The following is a 14,316-nucleotide window of genomic DNA, read 5'->3' as shown; positions in this document are numbered from 1 at the left end:
CCTTTTGCTCAAATGGTGTAAATCCGTTCAGCAGTTCCTGAGAAAATCAAAAGTAAAATCACATATATATCTGGGCGGAGCCTAACCACACATCTCATCGTGAGATCTGAGTGGCTGTCAGCACTTCATCCAAGAAGTGTTGGCAGCCATCTTGGGACCAATATACATGATAGCACCTCATTAAAAAGCATTGCAGTTAATAGAAGGTTTTAAGACTTTAGTTGCATTATAAATCATTTGTTGATGGTACCATACTCATTTTAGGAATTGTGGTATGTTCTAAGGTGATTTTACCATGTGAAAAAGCCTTCTGCTGGGATATCATGAATCATGTTTGAGAGAAAACTATTTTCTCATGCTTTTCCCACAGAGGTTTGGAAGGTGATCTATAAGCTAAACAGAGCATATTTTCTGTAAATTCACATTATCTTTCTCAGTCATGTGAGAATGAAGTCTGACATTCCCAGTAAATCATGTACATCCAACAAGGGCAGAGACTGTCAGTCGATTCCTTTGTGTTCTACTGCAGCTTCCCAGAGTCTTCCAAAGAACAACTAGAGCGCTAACAGTTCTACTTATGACAAACGTATGGCACACCTGAAGCCATCTTGATTGGAATAAAGTGGTAACTCTTAAAACATTTAATTTTGCCATAGAAAGTAGGATGAGTGACTTCTCAAATCCTCCTCTATTTCATTAAAAAATTCTGACATGCAAACTGAAACATGCACTTTCAATACCAGCATCAGACTTCCCTGGTGAGCAGTAGCTTTACTACAGTGATCTAATGAGCAACTAGAGTGCTAACATTCAGAATTTATGGCAAATGTGTGACACATCTGAATGCCTTCTTGATGGAACCAAAGTAAAAAACTGAAAGTATTACTACTGAAGAGACTGTAGTAAATGAGGAAATTAGGAAACTTCATAACAAATAAGTCTCCCAAGATGGCCACCAGAGACAAAAGAGCCCAAATGTAGCCCAAATATCACCCAGATGTAGCCCAATGACAGAAGTGTGCAAAACTTTATTTTTTGTGTTTTTGCAGTTTTATATAGTGCAGACTTGTCAGGTATTGGAGTGCTTTACATGAGCATTGGTTACATCACACAAAAACACATTCATTTTGGTTGTAGACATGGGGAGATTAAGTGATTTGACAAGAATCACAGAATGTCGAGCTGAAGCAGAAACTCCAACCTGGTTCACCAGTTGCAAAGTCTGCAGCTCTGGAAGTAACACCACATCCTCTCCCCTAAGTGCAACATTTAATCAAGTGGTCAACTGGATAAAAAAACATAAAGATAACAAATAATTTAAAAGTGCTTTGTCGCTATTTGAAAACTCAGGAAATGTGTCCTCATTTTAGTTTTTTAGCGCACTAACCATAATTTTGATGCAAATAAGACCCTCTCATATGTAATTTCTAAAGGAAATGCTCTAGGTATTACAGTTTTGATTACATCAAGATGACGTCAGGCGTTCCACACTTGTGTAATAAATATAGAATGTTAGCAATCTAGTTGTTCATTAGGATACTGTTGAGAGGCAGAGGCCAGGGGCACGGACTCTGAAAATTGAAGGCAGGTAGGAGGGTGCAGAGGCAACAATTTGACCACACTGGACAGGCAGGAAGGGCCGTGGCAGCACAACAGACTATGGAGGGCAGTGGAAAGGGGGGGCAGGGGCAACAAACCAACAATACAGGACTGGCAAGAGGGGCTGTGGCAATATAATAGACCATTGTGGGCAGAAGGAAGAGGCAGTGGTAGTACAACCATACATGCCAACAGACCCGATTCAGCCAGGAAACGTCCAATGTTTTTAAGCTCAAATGGGCATTATTTGATCTGTCTCCTGTCTACAATCTCCTCTTTTTCAATGCAACTCAAAGGGGAAAATCAATACCCCATTTTTATTTTTTTACAAAATCTCCCTCTTACCAAGTTCAAAATGTTCGCAAGTATGGTACATTGGATCAAGGAAGGCAGGAGGAATTGGGGTAGGGCCATGGACTTGGATAACCGAGGACAGGAGGGACATGGAGAGGTGCACTAAACGGACCCTGCAGGGCAGGCATCCGGGTTTGCAGCAGCACAATACACCACACAGGGCATGCGGGACGGGAGTGCAGCACAACAATCCATAGAAAGCAATAGGGAGGGGACAGGACCATGCACATGGACGACAGAGAACAGAGGGGAAAGAGGCAATGGTAGCTAGCTGACCATAATGGACAGACAGGAGAGAAAGCTGCAGCATAACAGACCATAAAGGGCAGGAGGGACGGATCAGGGGCATTACAATGGAGCAGACAAGCCGGGAGGGAATAGGAGTCTGCACATGGAAACAGAGGGCTGGGGGCAAGGGGGGAGGGCAGGGCAGGAGCAGCAAGAGGGGCATGGAGGTCAGGCAGGATGGGAACTAGAAGCAAGACACACCATGGAGAGCAACAGTGAGACTATGATGGCATACACACAGACCATGGAGGGAAGGTGGGAGGGGGTCAGGGGCAGCTAGCTGACCATACAGGGAAGGTGGGAAGGGCTGTGGCAGCACAGAAGACCATGCATGGCAAGCGGGACGGTTAATGGCAGCACAATGGCTATGATGGGCAAGAAGGAGGGTGCAGGGGCATGCACAAAGGACCATGGAGGATAGAAGGGAGGGTCAGGACCTGGGCACAGACAAGAGAGTTCAGGGGAAGGGGCCTCACAACAGACCGCGCGGGGCAGGCAGGAGGAGCAGTTGCAGCACAACAGACCAGGGAGGGCAGAAAGGTGCGGCAGTACAATGGACCATGTAGGACAGGAGGAAGAGGATAGGGGCATGGCATGTGGACAGGCAGGGTGGAGGTGGCAGGGACAGGTTACAGTCATCTGACAATGCTAGGCAAGTGGGAGGGGAGTGGCAGCTCAACAGAACACTCAGAGTAGATAGGAGTGGCAGGGCCATGGAACATGGTGGGCAAAAAGGATGGAGCAGGGGCATGCACAAAGACATCGGAGGGCAGGGGAAGGAGAATAGGGGCAGCAAGCTAAGCACAGACTAAGCAGGAGGTCAATGATGGGGCATAGAATTGGGCAATGGAGGGCAGGAGGAGTGGACTGGTACATCATGCTAAATGGAGGGCAGTGGCAGCACATCAGACCATGCATGGCAGGAGGGAGGAGGCTAGTCCATGGATTCAGACAACCAAGGATAGGGAGGAGGGGGATGGGCAGCAAGCTAACTGTTCAGAGAAGGTGGGTATTAGGAACTTTATGGTTTTTAAAATGTGTGTGTAAAAGGTGGTGTATGTGGCGAGGGGCAAGCCTGGGGCGTGGGTGAAAATATGGGGCCCCTGGAACGCCTACCGCGGGGGTATTTGCGAGCCACCACTGCTGCCTGCTGCCTCACCGGCTCCGTCCCCCTAGTTGACCCCCTCCCCCAGCCCCGGGCACAGAGTTCCCCCAGTCCTGGACTTGTTTCCCTTCCCCCTCTTCAGATTCCTGTGGATGGTCGGGGTCCCTCATTCGAGGAGCACGTGTGGTTACCTTCGATTGCGGGTTGCCTTGCGGGTGTGTTTTTCTATGTTGTTGCGTGTGTATAAAATGAAACCGTATTGTGGGCTTAGAGTCATGTGGCTTACGTCGTTGATGTCTCCTGATTTGCTTCTCTGTAACGCCAAGTGCCCTTTTGTAAGTTTGTGAGGTGCTCCTGTCACTCTAGCGGCCGGCCGGAAGGTTGTAGGCCCATACTTGTATATACTTGAGATTGCAATAAACGGTTTCAACAAAAAAAAAAAAAAAATGTGTGTCTGTGCGAACTACTTAAAATATAAACAAATATGCAGCATAATCTCACTTTTATTCAGGAAGAAGAGGACGTTTGTGACTGTGACTCCGGGCTCACTTGGCAGAGACACCCCCTGACCCTCCACCCCCCATCGCAAAATGTAATGCCTGTGAAAAGGGTAGGTGAACGCAGTGTTATAGAACATAGTCCTGAGAGCACGATTGAAAATGAAACTAGATATAGTGTATGGTATAAACTATGCACCAAAAAGCGTGATACAAGATGAACCGGGCGTGAAATATAATATGCAATACATTGTGTGCAATGACCGATTCATTGGCGAGCGCGAGGTAGCACAGGCACTAGCACGTGCTAGGCGATACGCGCCTTGGAGTGTAATATGCACAGGGCAGTGTTGTGTAACCTAACTAGTCTCTAAAGTTGTAATACAAAATATGTGCTGGGGAGTGCAACGTTGCATATGCACTGTGACAAAGATATGGATCCCAGATTGTAATATATATGGCAGAGTGCTGTGCGTTATAACAGGCATCGAGGAAGGCACGTTAGATGGGGCAATATAACCAGTGCGAAGGCAAGTGTGGCATGACATTCACGGGGTGGTGTTACAGTGCACATGGGCTAGAGAGAGTCATAGCATACGCACTAGCTGGTTGAATACAACACGTGTGTGGCAATCAGCGGGCACTGGTGGGTGTAACACAGCATTGGGCTCAGCCAGGAGCGCGCTGTGACTCAAGTAAGGTTCGTCTCCTTTCCAGAGAGTAAAATAAAAAGTATTACACATCCGGCGGTGGATGTGTGTTTTATTAACTGTGAGGGGGGTTTCTTGCATAGTTTGTCGAATTTTTGTCGAATCCCCTTTGAATTGCTTGGTGTGCGTGTGTATTAAATGTGCCAGTCAGTAGCTACTCATGTTTGTACAAGTAAACGACAAGGGTGTCTACTTGGAGAGTACCCACCGGCGGGGGCGCCGGGATTAGGCACGGTAGGGGGTCAGACACGTCAGAGCTTCACTAGCGGTGTAAATACATTCCACGTGGATTAATTGTATGCATAGTCGCCTTCTAATGAATATCACGCAAATCGTCATGGTGATAGGTACGTACGGTTTGTCCAGCATATCCTAGGGGTTTCTATAAATATATATATATATTTAAAGAATAAAAAACAATGGCCGGCCCCAGGGGATGGGGTCCCCGGGGCCATAAGTGGCCTGAGGAGGGGGCAACGCAGCCCCCCTCCTAAAGAATAAAAAAAAAAAAAAAAAATGCCAGGCCCCGGGGGTTGGAGTCCATGGGGTCGATTAAGGCCTTGGGAGGGGGGGCCCCCTTCCATTTTTTTTTTTTTTCTAAAAAAAATAGTAGGCAGGCCCTGGGGGATGGGGTCCCCAGGGCCAATAAATTTGAAAAAGTAGGGGGGGGGGGGCACATAGCCCCCCTTCTTAAAAAAATTAAATAAATAAAAGACCGGCATCACGCCGGAGGCCACGCCCCCTCCTTGCAGCACTCTGCAGACGCGCCCCCTGGCGAGTTGTAAGTTGTGGAATGAATTCCCCTTCAATACGGAGGGTCCCTGAGGGCCAACTAGCCCAACAGGTATCTCCAGTATGCACCAGGGAGCTGCGTTGCAGACAGGTGTTCTGAGGCCACGCCCCTTTTTACACCTCTCTGTAACGCAGCTTTGTGGCACTTACTGGAGGTACCTAGTGGGCTAGTTTGACCCTAGGGACACTTAGGATTCAAGGGGACCTAATCTCTCAACTTAGAATGGCCACAGGGCGCGTTTACACAGTGGGTAAGGGAGGGGACGGGGCCTGAGGTGACGTGTGCAAACACGCCCTGTGTCGCCTTTTAAATTGGGGAAATAACTCCCTTTCAATCCTGGGGGACCCTGGGGGCCAACTAGCCCACCAGGTGCTTCCAGTAAGCACCACTGCGTTGCGTTGCAGAGGTGGTGCAGGCCGTGCCCCTTTTTACACCTCTCTGCAATGCCGCTTACGGGACGTACTTAGTGGGCTATTTTGCCCCTCGGGACCCTCAGGATTCAAGGGGACACAGTGGGGAAGGGAGGGGACGAGGCCTGAGGTGACGTGTGCAAACACGCCCTGTGGCGCGTTTTAAGAGGTAGTTTTAATCCCCCTGCCCTATTATATATTTATTTTTTATTTTTTTGTTAGCTATTGGAGGTTTCCTTGTGTACACTGCAGCCACCATGTTTTTGGCAAACTGGTGTTTGAAAAAAGTAGGCGTTGAATCGTTCAGTCATACAGCACATCTTAGATGCTGTAAGAACACTGTATTGACAGTAACTTACTTTTTTTTTTTTTTTTATTGACTGTAAACAAGGCATAATAACATACAGAGCGTTGCGCCTGCTACCCAGGGGCCGGCTACCATGTCGCAATTGTCATTCCAACAGCCTCGGCTATCCCACATCCCGGAGGCCGGGCATCGCCGTGCATCACTGACTCAGGTCCCACAGAAGTACAATTGCCCCTTTCTCATGAGCCTTGTACCCCTGCCCTATTATATACTAGGGGCTTACAGAGGAGGTCATGCTAATCACTGGGGGACCACAATGCATAGTGTTCCCTAGTGTATGTAGGTGTTTTCACTGTATTCTTAGTGTCTTTTAACATAGCACTGGCTCTAGGACTGGTTAGTCAGACTCAGTTACCACCAGTATCAGTCTGAAAAAGTTGAGGGTACAGGATGATTTTGCAACAAGGCTTCTTTCTGCTCTTCTGTTTGGTCATTCTGTACGTTATCCTTCTTCCTGCACTTTTCTTAGTCTTTGAGGACTTCTGTTGCTTCTTTCTGCATTTCTTTTTTTTCTTTCTGTGCATTTTTTCTTCTTTCTTCACATGTCCTATCTCTGTAGGCATAGTTAGGAATTAGCATGTAAAAAACCTTTAGAAATTCACTGAAAAAACCATAGGTTTCAGGGGCGTTATAGTTAGCTGGACTTTTCACTCTTACAAAACCATTGAAATTCCCCCGTTATAGTTAGTTCAGCTAACTGTAACTCGCGTGCCCGCAATGCACTGCTGATGACGTCACATATTACATCACTCATGACATGGTATGTGACATCACTCATGACATAATCCTTGTGATAGAGTGGCAGACCTCCTAATATAACCTTTGATACACACATTCAAAAAGAGAAACTAAAATTTTCAATACAATGGACATACCAATACCAGTTACAACAACCTATTCAGTAATTTTAAGATTCACATACACTCATTCACCAACAGTCCTACACACGCAATCATACATGTACTCACTCATCATATGTACTCATGCACCTATACATCCTGTTACACAACGCCACTCATCCATAGAGTTACTCACACACAGTCACTCGTGCTAATAAAGAATCAAACATCCATTTACTTGCATATACAGTTATACACACCACCACCACACTTACTTCTACGGAAACTTACACATACTTAGTCTTTTAAACAATCACTTATAGAAACACATACTTATTCATACAGGAACTCTTTCAATCTCTCACTCTCACATATACTCACTTATATACACCAATAGTCACATATACTAGCTTAAAACACATGTAGTTAGTCATAAAGACACTATTGAGACAGTCTTTCACTCACTAACACACCCATACACACACTCATCCACCCATACAGTCCTGCACACATGCTGTCTTCAACACATACAAACAGTGAGTCACTCATTCATGCACCTATGCACTACGTAATACCCCCCCACCGAACCATACAGACACTAAGACACTCATACTGATACTCAAAAAACCAACTAATAACCTATATAGACACTCCTGTAGCTACTCACCAACCCATGCAGCCACTTATACACAAAGTGAGAGACTGATACCGATATTTACATATTTAAACATTACTCACTAAGCCATGTATTCACCAAGATACACTTAATCAGTCAGTTATACAATCAATTTTTCAAAAACAAATCATCCATTTAGACACATATACCCATTTATTCTTCCATCGACCTCGAGATATACATATATAAAACATTTAATTTTCAGAAAAACACACATTCACTGGATGATGTCATCAGTGATGTCACTGACCAGGTCATGAGTGATGTAATATGTGACGTCATCAGCAGTGCATTGCGGGCGCACGAGTTATAGTTAGCTGAATTAACTGTAACGGGGGAATTACAATGGTTTTGAACGAGTGAAAAGTCCAGCCAACTATAACGCCCCTGAATCCTATGGTTTTTTCAGTGAAATATGTATATATACATACATATACACATACATACATACATACACATATATACATACACACACATATATACATACATACACACACATATATACATACATACACACACATATATACATACATACACACACATATATACATACATACACACACATATATACATACATACACACACATATATACATACATACACACACATATATACATCATGCTCCAAAGGTTGCCCTCTCATTGGGAGTCACTCTGACACTGTTCAAGGTACCAGTGCTAATCAACAGAGACCCACCGGAGGGCAATTGCTTATTTAAACGCAGAGGGGAAGAGAGGGTGTGTGAAGCACTCGTGAACTGCCAGCATGCCTTTGAGAAAAGAGCAAGTGCTCTGAAACGCGTCAGGCTACAAGATTCATTGGGAAGAAAAATGCCGGTTTTTACAAATAAAGTTTGTGATGAACACATCTACTGGGAGTGCGTCTTCAAATACTGGGCACCTTTGGAAACAAATAATCACGGCAGCCAGGCTGTGGAAGACTGCACCGCCATCCAAAGAAATATGGGACTGAGGCTTTGAACTTTTCAATGCGCAAGGACACCACAGTGGATGCTCTTGAAATACAAACCGGATTTGACTCCCGAGGCCCACTGGAGGGTACAAAAGAATTTTTTTATTATGCTTTAATGTGGCAGAAATCACGGGACCCACCGAAGGGAGAGAAAAACTTTACACATACTTCGAATCCCAGCATGCAGCACCAGTGCTAATTAACAGAGAGACCCACCGGAGGGCAATTACTTATTTAAACGCAGAGGGGAAGAGAGGGTGTGTGAAGCACTCGTGAACTGCCAGCATGCCTTTGAGAAAAGAGCAAGTGCTCTGAAACACGTCAGGCTACAAGATTCATTGGGAAGAAAAATGCCGGTTTTTACAAATAAAGTTCGTGATGAACACATCTACTGTGAGTGCGTCTTCAAATACTGGGCACCTTTGGAAACATACATAATATATATATATATATATATATATATATATATATATATATATATATATATATATATATATATACACACACATACATACATACATACACACACACTTTCTTTTTTTTTTTAGCAAAAGCTGTGTCACAGGGCGGTGCACATTAACTGCTCGTACAAGCATTTGGGGTTTGAACAATGACCCCAACAATTCTCAAAAGCCCCAAAAAAGCAGAAATCCCACGGAATTTGAAAGTCCGGTTATTGATTCCAAGCTCAATCTGTAGCTCATTCAACGCCACTGATGTGTTTCGACACTCGGTCTTTTTCAAAGATGGTACAAAAAATGGACGAGTCCTTCCTCATTCGCTATTTATATGGTTCACTCCATTGTGATGCATTATGGAAATCGTAATTTGACATGCCCCACATGGAAAACAATACTGTACATCGTACAAAAACAGTGCATATTCAGCAGTTATAGTAACCTGAGCTAACTATAACTTACGCACCCGCAATGCACTGCTTATTCCATCACTCATGACATCACGTGGGTGTGTAGTTACTGTATGGGTGAGAGGGTGTCTGAATGGCTGTATGAGTAAGTGACTAAGTGGCTGTGTAGGTGAATGAGCAGCTGTAAGAGGGGGTGTTCGCTTAAGGGAGTTTGTGTGAGTGGATGTATTGGAGTAACTGTACGTGTGAACGGCTCTATGGATGTGTGAGTGGTTGTAAGAATGGGTATGTAAGTGGGTGTTTGAGTGCTTGTATGGGTGAGTGTGTGGCTATGTGACTGGCTGCACGGGTGAGTGACTGGTTATATGAATGGTTGTATGAGTGGCTGTACAAGTGAGTGGGTGTGTAAGTGACTCTATGGACAAGTGAATGGGTGTGAGAGTACTGGTATGGGTCTGTGAATGGGTGTGTGAATGGTTGTGTGAATGGGCGTAAGAGGTTGTACGTTATGCGAGTGGTTCTGTGGATGATTTTATCAGGGATGTCACTGACCGTGTCATCAGTGATATAATATGTGAGGTAATAGGCAGTGCATTGCGGGGGCATAAGTTACATATTACTAAAATGCCGAATTACTCTGGTTCTGCACGAGTGAAATCTGAGCCCAACTAGAACGCCCCTGTAACCTTTGGTTTTTTAAGTGAATTTCTATGGTCTTTTAATTAATAGTTGCATTTGCAGAGTGGCGGAGAAAGGGGGTGGGCCTCCAACCAGCTCTCAGGAATCCTCCTGTGTCGGACTTACTGGAGGTAACAGGAGGGGTTGTAGGCCCCCAAGGAACCTCTGGAGCCACAGGGACTTCATTCTCCAACCAGACGTGCGCCAGGAGGAGAGTTTGCAGAATGGCTGATTTCGGTCCCGGGGCCCCCAACCCCAGACCTTTTTTTTATTATTATTAAATGGAGGAGGGCGAGTGACCCCCCCACCCCAGGCTGATTTTGACCCTGGGGATCCTTCCCCCGGGGCCTGGCCTCACTTGTTGGTGCCCTGGTCTGACCCAGGGCACCCACATTGTAGTGTTGGGGACCACGGGGGGAAGCCTGAAGGCCCCTGCGGTCCCTGCCAGCTCCATGCCTCCTGCGGGAGCCGGCATTGCTTTGACACAGAGGGAACTTCTAACATGCAGCTCCCTCTCTGTCAAAGCAATTGTGCTTACTTTCAGCAAGCGAGAGCATTATCAATGCTCTCGCTTGCTGAAAGCGAGCAGTTTGCTATGGCTTGGCGGGAGCATATGGGGGGTTTTGCTCTGGATTAATTAGACTCGAGTTACCTGGGTCGAGCAACATTTGATAGCAATGGTATACTCATAGGTGCACAAGTCGCGGGGTACACGTTGCGCGTCTCAGGCAGAGTTAATTGGCAAAAACCAAAGGAAATGATGGACGGAGTGTTGAACATTGCAAGCACTCACCCCCAGTCAACTGATCTGGGTTTAATCCATCACCGTTCTTTAGCCCACTCTGCCACCCCAGTTCAGACATGGCCATATGCAAATTAGTCTGACCCTGTGCCTCATGGGAACAGTCCAGCCCAAACTGCCAAGCCATGTCTTCCCTGGACCGGAAACAAGCTTCCTAGGACCGGTTTCTGGCATTTCAGCCGTCTTCAGCCAGGCTTGCTTGAATCCAGTGGCAAAGTGAGCAAGGGACTCACGTCTGAGCATACCCTGCCAACTTATGGCGAACAAAGCAAAAACCAAAAGGAAATGATGGACGGAGTGTTGAACATTGCAAGCACTCACCCCCAGTCAACTGATCTGGGTTTAATCCATCACCGTTCTTTAGCCCACTCTGCCACCCCAGTTAATAGGCGTCTGCAGGTAATGTTGCTTGTGTTCGGTTTGCCGGGTATCAATTCTTTGGGACATATACTTAATGGCAATAGATTTGGAATATAGGTATAATTCACCACTAATCCTTTATGGGTTCCGTAGTAACATGCTAGCCGAAAAAGCGATTCAACACCTAATCAGGGGGTAGCAAGCACTATATAAATGCAAACCTTTTACCTCTTCCATCCCTCCACTATCCTTCTCAAACCAAATAATTGGCTAATATATGCACCACTCAAATTACTTTCATATTTCACTATACTAATTCACCGCTAATCCTTTATGGGCTCCGGAGTAGCGTGCTACTCACTGAAAAAGCGCTTTGACTCCTTCAGGGGTAGTAAGCATTATATAAATGCAATTACAATACAATACAATAGCAAACAGCTATGTTATGGGGTTGGGCGTGCCAGAACATAGCAGGAGCTGGCCCGATGAGTGGAGGTCCCCTGGGACATCTATGGCTCCAGGAGGGGTGCTGCACGCCGCCCCCTGCTTTGCAGGTCACAGCCCCAGGGACATGGTAGTCCCGGGGCTGTGGGGAGCCGGCCGGGCCCCACCACTTTTATTTTTATCATTTATCCCGGGGAGGTGGCGGCCCTGGGGCAGGTGGGGTTGGGAAGGGCAGAGCCCCTCACAGAATTAATTTTGCATTTAGGCCCTGGGAGGTAGCAGTCCCCATGACTGCGGAGGGGAGCGCATGCCACCCTCTCCCCCCCCCCCCGTATTTATTTCATATTTTTCCCAGGGAAGGTGGCGATCCCCGGGACAACCCCTGCATAAATTGAGAATACCCCAAGAAGGGAGAGGTGGTGGTCCCCGGGGCTTTGTGGATCTTAGGAGGGGGGCCCCCGTGCGCCCCCCTCCTAAATATTTTAGACATGCCCCGGGTCCTGGCCTACCTGGGGGCAACTTAGAAACAACGTGCGGAAGCCCACGCTTTGTTTTTTAAATATTATTTTCAGCGGGATTCGCGGCTTCAGCGCAACTCCCGCTGAAAATGAATATGCATTTTTGGCCCGGCTGGGTCCCTCTGGGCCCCCCCCCCCCCCAAGAGGCCTAGGGGTTCAGGGTGTTTCTATCCTGCCCCCTTTTCTTTTAACGTTTTTTCTGTAACTCGGTTCAACCGAGTCACAAGATGGCTGCAAACACTTCCTAGTTTGAAGTGTTGGCAGCCAATCAGATTTCAGCAAAAGATCGTAAGGGGTTGCGGTTCCACCGTGTCCCCAAGACAAACAAATTTGGATTTTCCTTAATATTTTTAGAACTACTTAACGGATTTACACCATTTAACAAAAAGGTTGTTTTCTGGACCAGAAGCTACCTTTTTGCCAAAATTGGGGTCATTCCGTTCAGCAGTTCGGGCTGTAGCCGTGTCTAAAGTTTCCTATAGAAATTAACATGGGGGACACGAGTTTTTGTTTTTTTCCTCAGCCCACTCTTGACGGATCACCCTGAAATTTTCAAGACAGCAGCTGAAGTGAGTGGCAAATTCATTTCGAAGAGTTTGTGAGGAGTTGTCAAACAACGCCAAAGTTATTTGCAAATGAAAAAATGCTCCTCATATGGAAACTAAGTCCCAACTATTAGTACCTACTGGCGACTGCCAGTAGGAGATATATAACACACACACACACTAGACTGAGTGAACATATACATATATATATATTCACTCAGTCTACTGGGGGAATATCAAAGGATCCAACAAGCCATAGGTAAGTTAGGTAAAGATTACAAGTCATGGCTTTTTGGACAAGGCATGTTGCAAAGATTACTAGAGTATTTAATGGATGTTGTGTATTGTTTCAAAGACAGCAAGTCTTCTGCCCAGGGAATCATGCCAGATAAAAATTTGTCAACTGCATTGTGAATAATTTGAGGACTGTACAGCTCAAATGAAAAGGAGTGCTATACATCAAAAGGACATCCAGTCGTGCGACTTACAAAAGACTGGCTCATAGTAGAGAAGAAAGGAAGACTGAAGAGGAATCAAAGGTGGGAGTGACTAGATATAACTGCATTATTTATATGGGTGCCAATTGGACCGATAATTCAGAAGTCTGCCTTTTATGTTTGAACCTTGACTCCCAGTGGCTCTGTGTACTAGGAACACTTGAATGGGAAAAATAAGCTGGCGGAAGAAAAGTTACCAGAGCACGTGCTGATTGGTGAGCACATTAAATGGCATGGAAGGGACAGGGGCAAACATTTTCTGCTGAAGCTTAGGAGGTTCTTTTTATCAGGATTACCTTGACACATTTGACATTGATTCCAGGGCACACAAACTTCTTCCAAAGAAGGATGGCTTTGCTGTCACCACATGTGATGGGATATGCAATTTCAATGTCCTCGTTATCCTCCAGCAGGCTGGCATCTGCAAAGATAAAGGGAAGAAAGTGAGAGTTGGTACTGCTAGCACCAACATGATCACAATACACCAAGTTGTAGGACTTCCCCCACCAAGGCTGCACTCTGAGTGAGGCAGAGTCAAAACAAACATTGCGCACTGAAACTGAATATGGGGTATTATGGTGCAGGAGTACTTTAAACAGGCTAGTGCCTTTGAAAAGGGAGAGGTAAGGAATTTTAATCACCTGACCTATGGATGATTTTACTGTGGTCAATTCAATATTTCAAAGACATGGCCAGGGGCTATGCAGATTGCCCCTCAGACCTTTTAATTTCCATACTGTACAGAATTGCGAATGGATATCCAGAAGGCAGACATTTATTTCTCTAGTGCTGCAGATCTCTCAGGTGTTTAATTTTTTCCCCCTATGAGTGAGAACCTATTAGCATGTTCAATGGCATCACAGGAAGTGAGGTGATCTCCCCGTTGACATCAATAATTCCACGAGAAGAAACTTTAGTAAATTGATATTTTTTTTTTTTAAATAATCAGAGAATACCAAAAACGCGCTAAAATAGCGTCATAGCTTACAAAGTA

At 45.6% G+C, this 14,316-nt stretch overlaps 1 protein-coding gene across 9 annotated transcripts in view; it reads right to left on the bottom strand.

The window, feature by feature from the left end:
• Positions 1-14,316, bottom strand: part of GMEB1 (glucocorticoid modulatory element binding protein 1) — a 254,688-nt gene that overhangs the window by 211,800 nt on the left and 28,572 nt on the right. For all 9 annotated transcript variants that reach the window (XM_085647641.1, XM_085647638.1, XM_085647642.1 and 6 more), the window contains exon 5: positions 13,619-13,743. In XM_085647641.1, coding sequence (XP_085503767.1) covers positions 13,619-13,743 — 125 coding nt within the window. The remainder of the gene's footprint in view (positions 1-13,618; positions 13,744-14,316) is intronic.

Source organism: Triturus cristatus, chromosome 3_2, assembly GCF_964204655.1.
Source record: "Triturus cristatus chromosome 3_2, aTriCri1.1, whole genome shotgun sequence".
NCBI lineage: Eukaryota > Metazoa > Chordata > Amphibia > Caudata > Salamandridae > Triturus > Triturus cristatus.
Note: the sequence above shows the minus strand (reverse complement) of the source record. Positions and strands in the feature narration are given on the sequence as shown.